The sequence below is a fragment of the Vombatus ursinus genome, unplaced genomic scaffold, assembly GCF_900497805.2.
Source record: "Vombatus ursinus unplaced genomic scaffold, bare-nosed wombat genome assembly UNPS02006019.1, whole genome shotgun sequence".
NCBI lineage: Eukaryota > Metazoa > Chordata > Mammalia > Diprotodontia > Vombatidae > Vombatus > Vombatus ursinus.
Window position 1 is genome coordinate 7860 of NW_020945797.1, and position 13758 is coordinate 21617.

Genomic DNA, 13758 nt, shown 5'->3' on the forward strand with positions numbered 1-13758 from the left:
TAGGCAAGTCCTTTCCCCTTTCTGAGCCTCAGTTTCCTCATCTGTAAAAGGAGGGGTGGAGGATAGGCTTGAAACTAAGGTCTCTCTTCTAGCTCTAAATCTACAATCCCATGATCCTTTCTGAGCTTCAGTTTCCTCATCTATAAAATAAGGATGGTTATAACTGACACTATTCACCTCCTCAGGATGTTGTAAGGAAATTGCTATGTAAATGTGCTATTATTACAATAATCATTGTGGGAGGTAGTGAGGGTTTGAGTAGGGTGGCAGCAGTGAAGAAGAAGGGACAGATGTGAAACACTTGTTAAAAAAAAAAAAAACTCTAGTCCATTCTGGGCTGTGTCAGCCCTTCTGTCTCCTGCCATTATGGGCTGGTGGTCTGGGATGGGCCAAACCAGACAGGCTAAAATAAGGATATAGTGGTAGTTTACATCCCCAGACCATGTCACAAAGTTGGTTCAGAAACTCCTGTGGGTTCTCCTAGATTCTCAGGGAGAGCCATATCCTCTGGACTCTGGGGGCCCCTGGACCAACCAAAACTAGAGGAGATTCCCTAGTGCTCCTATGGGTCCTGGGTTGGTCTGGCACAGGGAAGGTCACATATGTCTTACAGAGCAGGTGCATGTTATGAGAGAGAGGGTCTGGAGTTTCTCAAGAATGTGGACTTTCTAAGGTTTTAGAGCTGGGAGTGGTAAGAACTCACAAATGTAGTCTCTGACTTAATCAAATCAACAAGCGCTTATCTAACACTCCTTGTGGGCCAGGCCCTGCCCTCAGGAAGCTCACAGTCCAGTGGGAGAGACAACATGCAAACTGCCATGTACAGACAAGCTATAAACAGGAAGATTTATGACCTCTCAAAGTTCCTTCCAGGTATGGAAGTGTGGGTGCAAGGCACAGACTGGAACTTTCTCTTCATGCCCTTCTCTCAGAAACACGCACAGAGGGTGATGGAACCTATAGATATAAGAGATAGAAAGCAGGTCCTAGCCTGGAACCCTACATGGGCCAAGTAAATATAGTGGAAAGGGCACTAGGCTGAAGGACAACTTGGATTCAGTTCCTGAATCTGCCACTAAAATTCACTGTGTTTCTTGCCACTTTTCCTCACAAGCTCTGATTCCTCATCTTTAATATGGAAAGTGTTAGACTAGATGATCTCTAATATCCTATGTTCTTAAGATTTCTTCAGCTACAAAGGTTCTGTGTGATGGTTCTATGATTCTGTCTTGTTGGCACACCCCTCCTGGGAGAGATGGGCAGGAGCCCAGCCTGCTGAGGCCTTTAGAATCTCAGAATGTCCGAACTGGGTATTAGAGACCATCACTAGGTTATGAGCCCTTCATTTTAGTCAGCTCAACAAGTATTTTATTAAGAACTTCCTGTTTGCCAGGCACTATGCTAAGCACCTGGGGCTTCAAAGAAAGGCAAAGGAATCCCTGCTCTTAAGGAATTCCTATTCTAATGGGGGAGATGACATGTAAATAACTAGGTATAGACAAGTTATAGAGAGATTAGATGGAAAGGAACCTTAAATGGAAATTCCCAGTAAAGATAATGTGAAGGTCTTAGAGGAAGAACCCTGCCTGATTGATTGAATGGCACCATTCCTCACCCACTCCCAGGTGTGTTTGTGTTTGTCTACATGTGCATGAAATGACGTGTTCTACCCACCCACACCAAGGGCCACACCCAATTCCTGCCCCAGCAGCCTCTCCTACAGTCTTGAAAAATGATGTAGTGGCACACAAACTGATTTTAAATCAGAAGACTTGGGTTTAAATCCCAGCTCAAATCCCAGATAGCTCGGTGACCTTGGGCAGTTCCCCTAACCTCTCTGAGCTACTACAAAATTAAGAAATTAAGGGTTTAGACTAGAGGGGTAGGGAACCTGCAGCCTTGAGGCCACATGTGGCCTTCTTGGTCCTTGGGTGCAGCCTTTTAACTGAGTCCAAGTTTTACAGAACAAATTCTTTTATTACGAGGTTTTGTTTTGTGAAGTTTGGATTCAGTCAAAGGACTGCACTTGAGGACTGAGAGGGCCACATGTGGCCTCAAGACCACAGGTTTCCCACCCCTGGACTAGATCAAGTGGTTCCCATCCTGTGAGCAGCAGACCAATGATGGGGGTTGAGGGAGGGGGCAGAGTGCAAGGGAGATGTGGAGGAGGGAGTTATTGTAGGATGTCCAAGCCCTGTAATATATTTTCTCGGTCACCTGATCCATACAGCTATTGTAATGGATGTTTTTGAATTTTTTTTTTAATGTTAAAAAGTCTGCATCTTTGAAAAGATTGGGAAACAGTGGATGATCTTTAAGGTCCCTTCCAGCCCCCAATCCAGTGAAGTATGGATAGGCTTTCCAAACAAGAATCAATCCTTGCTACCTGTGTCATTGGCTAACTGCGTCATTAGGTGAATTCATCGAGAGTCCATTCCAGACCTCCCATCTTTCTGACTCGAGTGTTCTTTCCATCAGAAATGGAAGCAGCTTTTCTCACAGAAAGCTGCAGTAAAGTGGGAGTGAGGAGGTGAGGGTGTAGACATTTGGGGAGAAGAGGCTAGGATGTCCCTGGATGGGATTAATTAATAGTCTTTCCCTTCCCCTGTCCGTGCCCATCCAGATCCCATCTGATGCCGAGGCTGAAGGAATCGAGGTCCCACGAGTCCTTGCTCAGTCCGAGTAGCGCAGTGGAGGCGCTGGATCTCAGCATGGAGGAGGAAGTTGTGATCAAGCCTGTTCATAGCAGCATCCTGGGCCAGGACTACTGCTTTGAGGTAAGATCCTGGAATGGAGGAATTGCTCCAGGTCAGGAGGGAAGAGTGGAATCCCCTGGGTGCTATCTTCTTTCTTGTCTGGCCTACCAGTGGCCTCTCTTACACTTCCTCCTCCTCTAATAACAGCTTACATTTTTCAGTGCTGACTATGTGCCAGGCACTGTGCTTTATAATTTGATCTCATTTGATCCTCCATACATTATGGAGGTAGGTTCTATTATTATCCTCATTTTACAGTTGAAGAGACTGAGGCACAGGGCTTAAATGACTTACCCAGGGTCACACAGCTAGTACTTGCCTGTGGCCGGACTTAAAATCAGGTCTTCCTGTCTCCCAGCTGGCACTCTATCCATTGTGCCACCTAGCTGCCCCCCCAAACCTGCAAGTCCCCTATTGCCTACTGAATAAAAGTCAGGCTCCTTAGCCTGGCATTCGAGGTTTCCCTCCCCCCTCCCCCACCCCCATGCCAATAATCCATCTTCACTCTGTCTTCCTAAATTTATCTCATACTCAATAAAGGCATGTAGAGGTAGCTGCATAGTCATGAAAGAAGACTGGATTTAGAGTTAGCAGACCTGAGATTAAAATCCTGGCTTTGCCACTCACTCTTTTGTGTAAGTTCTGGTAAATTATTTCCCTTCTCTGGGCCTCACTTTCTTTGTCTGTAAAATAAAGAGGTTGGACAAGATGGTTTCTAAGTCTAATGTCCTGTGAGCCTTGATTTTCTGTGCTCCAACCAAACTGTATCACTCACTCTCCTATTATGTATCCCAACTTGTCTGAATCATGCTTTTGCTCATGTCGTTCCTGGCACATGAAATCTCCCCTCCCCCATACTTGGTGAAATCTTACCCAGCTCAGATGATGCCTCTTCTAAGAAATCATCCATGATACCCCCTCCCACCAAATCAATAACAACCCTTTCCTTTTCCTATCTCAGACATCATTGTGTACCTCCCTTTGGCAGTTAGGATACTCTGTTTCATATCATAGTAATTAAAACATGTGTCATGCCCCATAGCATGGCCCTGTCAAAATTTAGCATCTTCTCTAGCACCCAGCACAGTGCTTTGTGTCCGTCAGTGCATGTACTTTGTACATGATGGCATCTATGCTGGCCCTCCTGTGCATGCATATTCTACCCCCTGCGTGCCTTCTCTTCCTGTGAGATTCTTGTCTGTGCATCTGGCATATAATAAGAGTTGGTGGAAAGGAAGGAAGAGAGAAAAAAAAAAGAAAATAATTAATTTATGGTTAGTGGCAGAGCATCAAGGGAAAACAGAAAGCAGGGGCGTCTCTTCTCTCACTCCCATCACTTAAGAATAGTTGATGCCATTGGAACAGCAGAAAATAATCCAAAAGAAACTGCTTCCAGCTGAAGTGGAAGAGGCAGAATCTAACTTCTTTCTATCCTGCCTGACCTGGAGTGGGACAGGAGGGCTGCCTCTCATTTGGCCAAGATGTCAGATCCCTCAGGGAGGCTCAGGACCAGAAGCTTCCTTTTCCCGATAGAGCTCCTCGTGGCTTGGGATGGGACAGGGAACCAGAGAGAAGGAGAGGAGCCCTTATTGAGCCCTTAGGAGAATTCTGCTGTCTTCAACTGTGTCAGTGCTGATGAGCCATTTATTCTGTCTTTGAACTTCAGTTTTCTTCATCTGTAAAATAGGCATTTTAATTCTTAGCCTGCTCCATAGGGATGTTTTAAGGACCAAATGAGATAACATATATAAGTGCTTTTGTAGAATGGTGTATTAAGGCTGGGCTCTAAGGGAGGCAATGTGGGAAAAGAGAATGGAAGCTAGACATAGAATCAGGAGACCTAGGTTTAAATCCTAACTTATTCTCTTAGTATGTATTTTATCTTGTGTAAGTAACAAGTAAATCAGGGATAATTATGAGAGGCAGCACAGAGGAGTCAAACACACTGCTCACTGAACTAGGTTAAAATGCAATATTAAACAAAATAAATAAAAATACAGTAGAACATTTGTTATTGTTCATCACCCAACTCTTCATGATCCCATTTGGGGTTTTCTTGGCAAAGATACTAGAGTGATTTGCTATTTCCTTCTCCAGACCACTTCACAGATGAGTAAACTGAGACAAACAGGGTAAATGACTTGCCCAGCATCACACACCTACTAAGCTGGATTGGAAGTCGGGTGTTCTTGACTCCAGGCCCAGCATTTGATCCACTGTGCCACCCAGCTGTCCTCAATAATGTAGATATGTAGTTTTCTAAGTCTACAGGGATCCTGATACATAGTTTAGTGGCCCCATTTTTATTTGAGTTTGGCATCACTAGTATAGCCCATAGAGATCTGGTTTTGAAGTTAGGAAGACCAGGGTTCACATTTTATCTCTGACACATTAACTCTGTGACCCTGGACAAGTCATTTAACTTCTCATTGCTATAGCACGCTCTCCAAGACTGTAACCTGTAGAATGGTTGCTGATCAGCATTGATAGAAGGGCTTGCCTACACCATTGAAACTGCAGATTTAGACCAACAATAATAACTACTACTGTAGTTATTACTACTGTATAAACTTATACTCCTGTATAAATGAGTGACATTTACATAACATGTTAAGGTTAACAAAGCAGTTATCATTTAAGTGTCTTGCTTAACTTCTAAGAGGTTCAGTTTTCCCATGATAAATGGGGATGACAGTACAGGAACAGTACAGTAATGGGAAGGGAGAAAAATGCTTTGTAAACTAAAAAGCACTATAGAAAAGTGAGCTACTGTCATCTTCCTCATTATTCCAATCAACTGGGGGCTAAGGGAAGAAAAAAAAGGGGGGGAAAGAAATTTTACATGATAACTTTATTATGTATTTAAAAGGAGTAGCAAATTGTACATAGTAGAGTTGCAGTTTCATGTGCAATCATCTTTTTTATTATACTATGTTATGGAAATTCTTATTTTATTCCATGAATTAAAAAAAATTTAAAAAAAAAAGGAATGACTCTAGAACCTTGAGAATAAATAAAATAAAATAAATCTCTTTCTCTCCTGAAATCCTCTCTGAGCTGGGCTGGCCCCAGTCTGATGAGCTCTGCTCAACAGGAGGCTTGATGAATCAGTCTCAGAGTGGGTCTACGTTCAGGAAGACAGTAGTGACTTCAAAGGCTCCTCGTCTCAGGCACTGAGGATGGACCAGTGCCAGTGACTTGGCTTCTCCTTCTTTCTCCTCCATTAGTTCCTTTAGCCCCCACTATGAGATCATTTCTCGAAAGATGAACCCCCTTGATAATTATGCTTAATTAGTGGAACCATCCATCTGAGGGATGGATATATTCATGTAAATAAGTTGCATCATGGAAGTTAATGAGTCCTGCATTTTCCTTTCTGGTCCCTGCAAACTCATGACTTGGTGCTTGGCCCCCAAAACACGACTGCCCCTCTGCCAGTCAGGTGCCTATTGATGGTGCTGGTGGAGGAGGAAGAAGAGAGCATCTCTTATGGGAGAGCAAGTCAGAAGCTGCTAGGGAGCTGTGACTCTAGGAGAGACTCTGTGTGTGTGTGTGTGTGTGTGTGTGTGTGTGTGTGTGTGTGTGTGTCTTTGTCTTTGATTTGTCTTTGTTTTGCTGCTCCTTCCTGGCCCTTTTCTTCCCTGGTGGGTTGTGCTGTGGTAGAAACAGCCCAGATTTAGGCTCAGGAGACCTGGCTTCTAGTCTCTTTTACTTATTAACTCTGTGACCCAGGCCAATCATTTCCCCTTCCATCTCCTCCTCTGTAAAACAAGTGGCCTGGATAAGAGCATCTCTAAGGCCCCTCCCAGGCACACATCCTATAACTTTTAGATTCATAACCCTTGCTAATACCTTACAGGATTGTTGTGAGAAAAGCACTTTGCAAACCTTAAAACACTATGTAATTGTGAATTATTATTATTATGGTGATAGTTGTTGTTCATAATCCTTCATATAGGCAGCATGGTATAGTGAAAAACAACCTGGATTTGGAATCAGAAAACCTGGGTTTGAATTCTGACTCTGCTATCTATTACCTTTGTAACCTTGAACTAGTCACTTTTCATTTCTGAACCCCCATTTCCTTATCTGTAAAGTGAGGTGGCTGCACTACATGAGCTCTAAGCTCCTTACACCTCTGAAATCTAAATATCCTTTCTTTATTTTATTTTATTTTTAATTTATGGAATAAAACAAACATTTCTATAGCATATTACAACAAAAAAGATGATTGTACATGAAATTCCAAATCTGCTATGCATAACTTGCTATTCCTTTCAAATATTCAACAAAATTATCATGCAAATTTCTTTTTTTTTTCTTCCCTCCCCTCAAAATTGTTGGGAAAACTAAAAATCAGTGTGGTAGAAACTGGGTATGGACCAATATCTCACACCATTTGCCAAGATAAGGTCAAAATGTATACGTGACCTAGATATAAAGAGAGATTTTACAAGAAAATTAGAACAACATGGACCATATTATTTATCAGACTTATGGATAGGAGAACAGTTTATGAACGGATGTAAATATCCTTTCAGATGGTGTTGGATTGTGATCTTAGAGTCAGAAGACCTGATGTGAATCTGTTCCCTGGTCTGCCCTGTCAGTTTCCTCAACGTGTAAGATGAAGTTTTGTATTAAATGAGAGAGGAAACAATAGTGCTGGACCAGGGATAGAATTCAGGGATTTCTACTTAGCTGTGTTACCTTCATAGATTTCCTTCTCCTCTCTGAGCTTTAGGTGCTTCATATATAAAATGAAGGGGTTTAGACTAAACTGTCTCAGAGGTCCCTTCCAACTCTTAATGATTGGGTGATCTGTAAGGTCATTTCCCTTTTTGATATTCTGAGAATGTTTGATTAAGAAGGCAGTTCCTTAGGAAAGGAAGAGGGCATCCTCCCGCCTCCACATATGTGTGTCTGTATGTATGTGTGCATGTGTATGTGCCCATGTGTATCTCCCAGGCATTCTATGTCCTTGGAGCTGCCAGCATGTAAACGTAAGCTACCTGTTTGGTTATCACACCATCCCTGTTCCTTTCCACACAGGTAACAACTTCCTCAGGAAGTAAGTGTTTTTCCTGCCGATCTGCAGCCGAGCGGGATAAATGGATGGAGAACCTTCGTCGAGCTGTGCATCCGAACAAGGTAAAATCAGGGATTGAGTGAGTGGCTTGGTCCCTGAATCTCCTCTTCCCCCTGGGACCACATTGCCATTTGTGGGAAACACCCTGCTTTGGTCAGATTTCAACCCTGGTGGCAGGCTATGTCATCTCTACCCAGGTGGGGAGATTGAAATTAGATCTGCAGAGGTACAGAAGTTTGGAGATGCCAAGGAAGAGAACACAAGAATGTGGCAGGAAGTGATTATCTCAGGAATGGGTTAAGGGAAGTTCTGTGTGGAGGTACAGGACTGAACAGGATGATAAAATGTGCTCTCCTGAGATATATGGTGGTCCATGATTGGACATATTACTGGGCATCCAGGTCCCTTTCCAGCTATGTCTCCTGGGATTGGGGGTACAATATCAAATTAACCACATTGATATTAAATATTCCCTGGCGTCTCATTCTAGTTTTGTTGTTGTTCACTCATTTGTCATGTCCGACTCTTCATGACTCCATTTTGGGTTTTCTTGGCAAAGATACTAGAGTGGCTTGCCATTTACTTCCCCAGCTCATTTTGCAGATGAGAAAACTGAGGCACACAAGATTAAGTGACTTGCCTAGGGTCACGCAGTTAGTAAGTGTCTGAGGCCAGATTTGAACTCAGAAGGGTGAGTCCCAGCACTATATCCACTGTGCCACCTATCTGCCTTATCTCATCCTAGACATCCCCACATTTATTGGGGAGAGAAATGTTTTTCAGCCATGGTTGAAATCTCCAAAGTGACTTTCAGAAACAATTGTACTTGCAGAGGTTTTAAAAACCTGCTAGGAAGTGTGGATGCTCTTTCTAAACATTCCCTTTCTCTACCAAGCCTCCATTCTCCCTAAAACTCTCTGATTTCCATTTCAGATTCTTTGCAATCTCTCACTCTTTCTCTCTCCCTCCTTTCCTCCCTGTCTCCCCCCCCTCACTCCCTACTGTTGAGGAGTAGGATGAAAAGTCCTACTCAATGGAGTCAGAAAAATCATAGAAAGTTGGAGTTAGAAGGGATTTTTAAAAAAGAAAATGGAAAACATTAGCATGTTAAAGCTGAAAGATATTTTAGAATGTGGAATGTGAAAACATAGAGCATAGAATGTTAGAACTGGATGGGACCTTAAGCATCATCTAAGCCAACTCTCTCATTGAGCAAGTGAGGACCCTGAGGCTCAGGAACATTAAATGAATTGACCAAGGTCTAGTTTGTGATATAAGGAAGGATTAAAACCTGAATCCCCTGATTCTCAGTCAGCTCTTCTTTATACCCTGACCTGCTACCTCCTTTTATACAACTCTGTTAAAATAATCTGCTTTACTGTTTTGGGTCCCCAAAAAGATGACTTCTTCTCTGTCTAATTTTCCACAAAACATTATTGTTGGCCATGTGTCTTCTTAAGTTAATTTGTTTCTCATTCAAGACATGAAGTTAAGGACAATCCAGAAAGTAAAAGGAAAGAGGTTTATAGAAGACCCACTAATCTACTGTTCTTTTGATACCAAATTCATAGTACATTTTGGCAATTTCAGTTTCAGACAGCCAAAGCAGATGAATTATCCTTTCTGTGGGCCTTAGTTTCTCAATCTGTAAAATGAAGAGGTTGGACAAGATGACCTCTAAGGTCAATTATAGGCCTAACATTCTTCGTTTTATGTTCTAATATTCTGTTTTCCATAGACTCAATTATAACATTTTGTGTTCTTTGTTCTCATTTCTAACATCTCTTCCAGCTCCAAAATTCTAAGCTCTCTGTTTTAACGTAATATGTTTTAAGGTTTTTTTTTTTTTCCCAGCTCTTACATTTTATGACTCAAATTAACTCTGGTTAGCTGGGCCATTTTAAAAAAAAGTACAGGAGGAGGACCACATTTGCCTATGGGTTGGTTGGAGTGTATAGTGGAGAGGAAAGAGAATCATTGCTCCCTGCCTAATCTCTCTATCCGTGTGCTTCCTAGGACAACAGTCGGAGGGTGGAGCACATGCTGAAGCTCTGGGTCATCGAAGCAAAGGACCTCCCAGCCAAGAAGAAGTATTTATGTGAACTGTGCCTGGATGATGTCCTTTATGCACGGACTACATGTAAGCTAAAGACAGACAATGTCTTCTGGGGGGAACACTTTGAGTTTAACAATCTGCCACCACTCAGGAATATCACAGTGCACTTGTACAAGGAGACTGACAAGAAGAAGAAAAAGGACAAGAACAACTACCTGGGGCTGGTGAACCTGGCCGTGGCCTCAGTGTCGGGGCGGCAGTTTGTGGAGAAATGGTACCCTGTAGTGACACCCAACCCTAAGGGCAAGAGTCCTGGCCCTATGATCCGTATCAAGTCCCGATACCAGACTGTCAGCATCCTCCCTATGGAGATGTATAAGGAATTTGCTGAGTATATCACCAACAACTATATGGCTCTGTGCTCCGCACTGGAACCTGTGCTGAGCGTCAAGAACAAGGAGGAGATGGCGTCAGCCCTGGTGCACATCCTACAGAGCACTGGGAAGGCAAAGGTACAAGCCAAACCCTGCATGTCCTTCATGGCCCCAGCTAGGTACATGTGTATAGCGCGCACACACACACACAGAGTCCTGTGGAAAGTACAGTCTGCTTTCTTACTTATGATGCTTGACTCGGGGACTGGAGTCCTAAAGGAGATGTGTAGACAAGCCAGTCATCACCCAGAGTTTACTTTCCCTCCCTCTCTCCAAGGAGAGAGTACAGTGACAGAATGTTAGAACATGCAACATAAAATGCTGAGCTGGAAGGACCTTAGAACATAGAATTTCAGCACTGGAAGAGACTTTAGAACATGGAGTGATAAAATATGGAGGACAGAATGAATGTAATATTAATAGCTAGCTCTTTATATTATATTTATACTTATTTATATCATATTATAAATATAATTATATATATTAATTTATATAACTATTATAAATATATTATTTCTAAATATATTTATATTATAGAGCTCTTAATATGTGCCAGGCACTGTGCTAAGCGCTTTCCAGTTATTATCTCATTTGAGCCCCACAACAGCCCTGGGAGGTAGGTGCTGTTATCACAATTTTACAGTTGAGGAAACTGAAGCAGAGTCCAGTGTCACAAAGCTAGTGAGTATCTGAGGCCAACCTTGAACTCAGGTCTTCCTGACTCCAGACCTAGTGCTCTGTCCACTGCAACACATAGTTGTAAAGGTTTTGAGGGACCCTAGAGACCATGCAATCCAGGGATTTTTAACTGGGGGTGTCTATTAATTTTTTAAATATATATATTTTAATATCTGCATTTCAATGTAATTGCTTCCCTTTGTAATCATATGTGTTTTATGCATTTAAAAAACATCATTCTAAGAAGGGGTCCATATGCTTCACCAAACTGCCAAAGTGGGCACCCCAACACAAAAAATGGTTAAGAACTCTTGATCTTGTCAAACTCCCTCATTTTATAGGTGAGAAAATGGGGTCTCCACAAGGTAAATGGGCATATCCAAGGTAACAGAGCTAGGAATAAAGCTCAGGTGTGACTCCTAATGCAATTTTCACTGTTCCAAAACTGCCTCCTGGTGAAATTCCTACCTGTTGGGGCCTTCTTTGTCCATAGTACTAGGGGTGAAACTGAAGCTTAAGAGAAGTAACTCTGACGTCAGACCCAATATCCAGGTTGAATGTGCACACAGCAGGTGTGGGGCTGAATATTACTTCTAGGTTCTTGCCTCTGTGGAAGGACCATGATTGCTGTAGGATTTGCAGTCCCAGTCTAACATGTGAAGGGACAGGGATGATGATGATGTAGGGACTTTTTCCTCCCTGAAACTAGATGCCTACGTTGGAAGTTAGGCACTTTAGCTTTCTTACTCTTACAGACTAGCAACACTAAAAGGGATTTCAGAGATTGCTTTATCCAGCCCCTCTATTTTACCAAAGGGTAAAAACTGAGAAACTGAGGCCCATTAAAGGGAACTGTCCTGCCCTGGGTTACACAGTGAGTTAATGGCAAAATGCAATCTCTTTACTCCAAGGGCAGGGCTCTTTCTACTAAGACAAGCTGCCTCTCCTCTCCTTTGAGTATACCCAGATCAAAGCCCCTGTCAGAGTCCCAATTAACTGAACTCTTCATCTAAGAAAGTTAGTCAGCACTTGGGGAGGAGGATAATTTGTTGGGCAAGTAGGAAACTGTCTCTCCCCTGCTGGCTCTGTGGAACCTGCTGGTACCTGCTCATTACCAAAGATTAATGCCATCAGAAATGGTTGGTATTCAAGATGGGAGAGGAGGGGCTACTGCCCCTAGTTCTGATCTGGTTAGACCTTGCTTCTGGAAGCTGGGTCAGCAGCCAGTATCCTGGGCCTCAGACCTCTAACATTAGCTCTTCCTGCTCTGGAGAGGGTCAAAAAGGAAGTCCCTTGCCCACACTTAAGGACATCCTCCATACGACCTTAGCATGAGAAGCAGAGCTGCCCACGAAACACTGGAGAGTCGGTGTGATATAGTAAAAAGAGCAATAGGATTGGGGTCAAAAGACCTAGATTTGAATACTGCCGTGTATTAGCAACCTTGGACAAGTGGCTTCTCTGTTTGGGCCTCACATCATAAAATGAGGGGAGTTGAACCAGTTGGCCTCCTATGTCTCCTTCTAGCTTTAATATTCTGTGCATCTATAACATGGATTTTGTGACTCTTTCTACTATTCTTTCTACTCTTCTGACATGTCTCCCTCATATCTGACACGTTCTCTTGACTTTTATCATGCTCACACTCACCCTACTTCTGGTCTATGCCTCTGTAAAGAAGGAGGTTTCTTTCTCCTCCTCCTCCTTCCTGGGGGCCAAACCCCAAACCAAGTCAGTCTATGCCATCCTTAGATTGGACACTGGGAAAAGTACCTGTGTTTGACTGGGTTACCTCACCTTGTGGCCTAAGGAGGGTGATTTTTCAACCAGTACCTTAGTCATCCATTCTCTAAAATGGATGATACTTGATCTTCATTTGTAGGGGATATCTTGTGAGTCATGTGAACCAGAGATGGCAGCTGCCTTCAGACCTTAAGAAAGGGACAAACCTCAGCTCATATTTAGAGAAGCCAGATTTTTTTCCCCTTAGGCCTGAGGTTCACTTGAAGGGAAACTTGGTACCAAGTGCCAAGAAAAAAAAAATAGACAGTCAAAGAAATAGCCCTATCACACCAGGCTTTGGGTAGAAGATAAGATCTATGGCTAAGCCTGTTCACTGCACTGATAAATACATGAGGGACTCAGCCTCTCAGTCTCGCTGAATCTATCAATGCAACCGTCCCTGGAGGAGTACCTGCCTCTCTCATATTTAAATATAATTAGATTGTTGATCATAAGATTTAGAGCAGGGAAAGGACCTTAAGAATGATCTCTTCTAACCTCCTCGTTTTACAGATGATGAACAAGGTTAAGTACTTGTCCGAAATCATAAGAGTAACAAGTAACTGAGCCAGGATTTGATCCCAGGCCCTGTGATCCCACATCATATTAGCACCTTTGTGGGAAATGTAAGGTAAATGTATCCCCTATCTTTCACTTTCTAAATCTCAGTTTCCTTCCCTTTCACACAAAGGAATTGGGCTGGGTGATATCTAAGGTCCCTTTTGGTGCTAACGTTTTTGAGTTTATGTTCTCCATCTTTAAGCCTTGATTTAAGCCTGGCTCCCAGGCTATTGCAACCCTACCTTTCAAGGCCAAGAATAATGGCTGGAATCCAGATAACTAAATCTTGGTTTAGTTTTCTTAGTACCTTCGTCACTCTCTCCCCTTTCCCCCATTCTTGTTCCCTCCTCCCACCAAAAAAAAAAGCCTCATTTCCCTTTCAAAACCACAATAGCACATTGA

At 42.8% G+C, this 13758-nt stretch overlaps 1 protein-coding gene across 1 annotated transcript; it reads left to right on the forward strand.

Moving 5' to 3' along the window:
- Window positions 1-2465: 2465 nt before the first annotated feature.
- On the forward strand, window positions 2466-13394 carry LOC114032934 (disabled homolog 2-interacting protein-like). Its single transcript, XM_027848393.1, has 5 exons — window positions 2466-2530; window positions 2624-2777; window positions 7809-7907; window positions 9862-10413; window positions 13309-13394. The coding sequence occupies exons 1-5, from the start codon at window positions 2481-2483 to the stop codon at window positions 13360-13362; spliced, it is 909 nt and encodes a 302-aa protein (XP_027704194.1). The 5' UTR covers window positions 2466-2480; the 3' UTR covers window positions 13363-13394.
- Window positions 13395-13758: the final 364 nt, after the last annotated feature.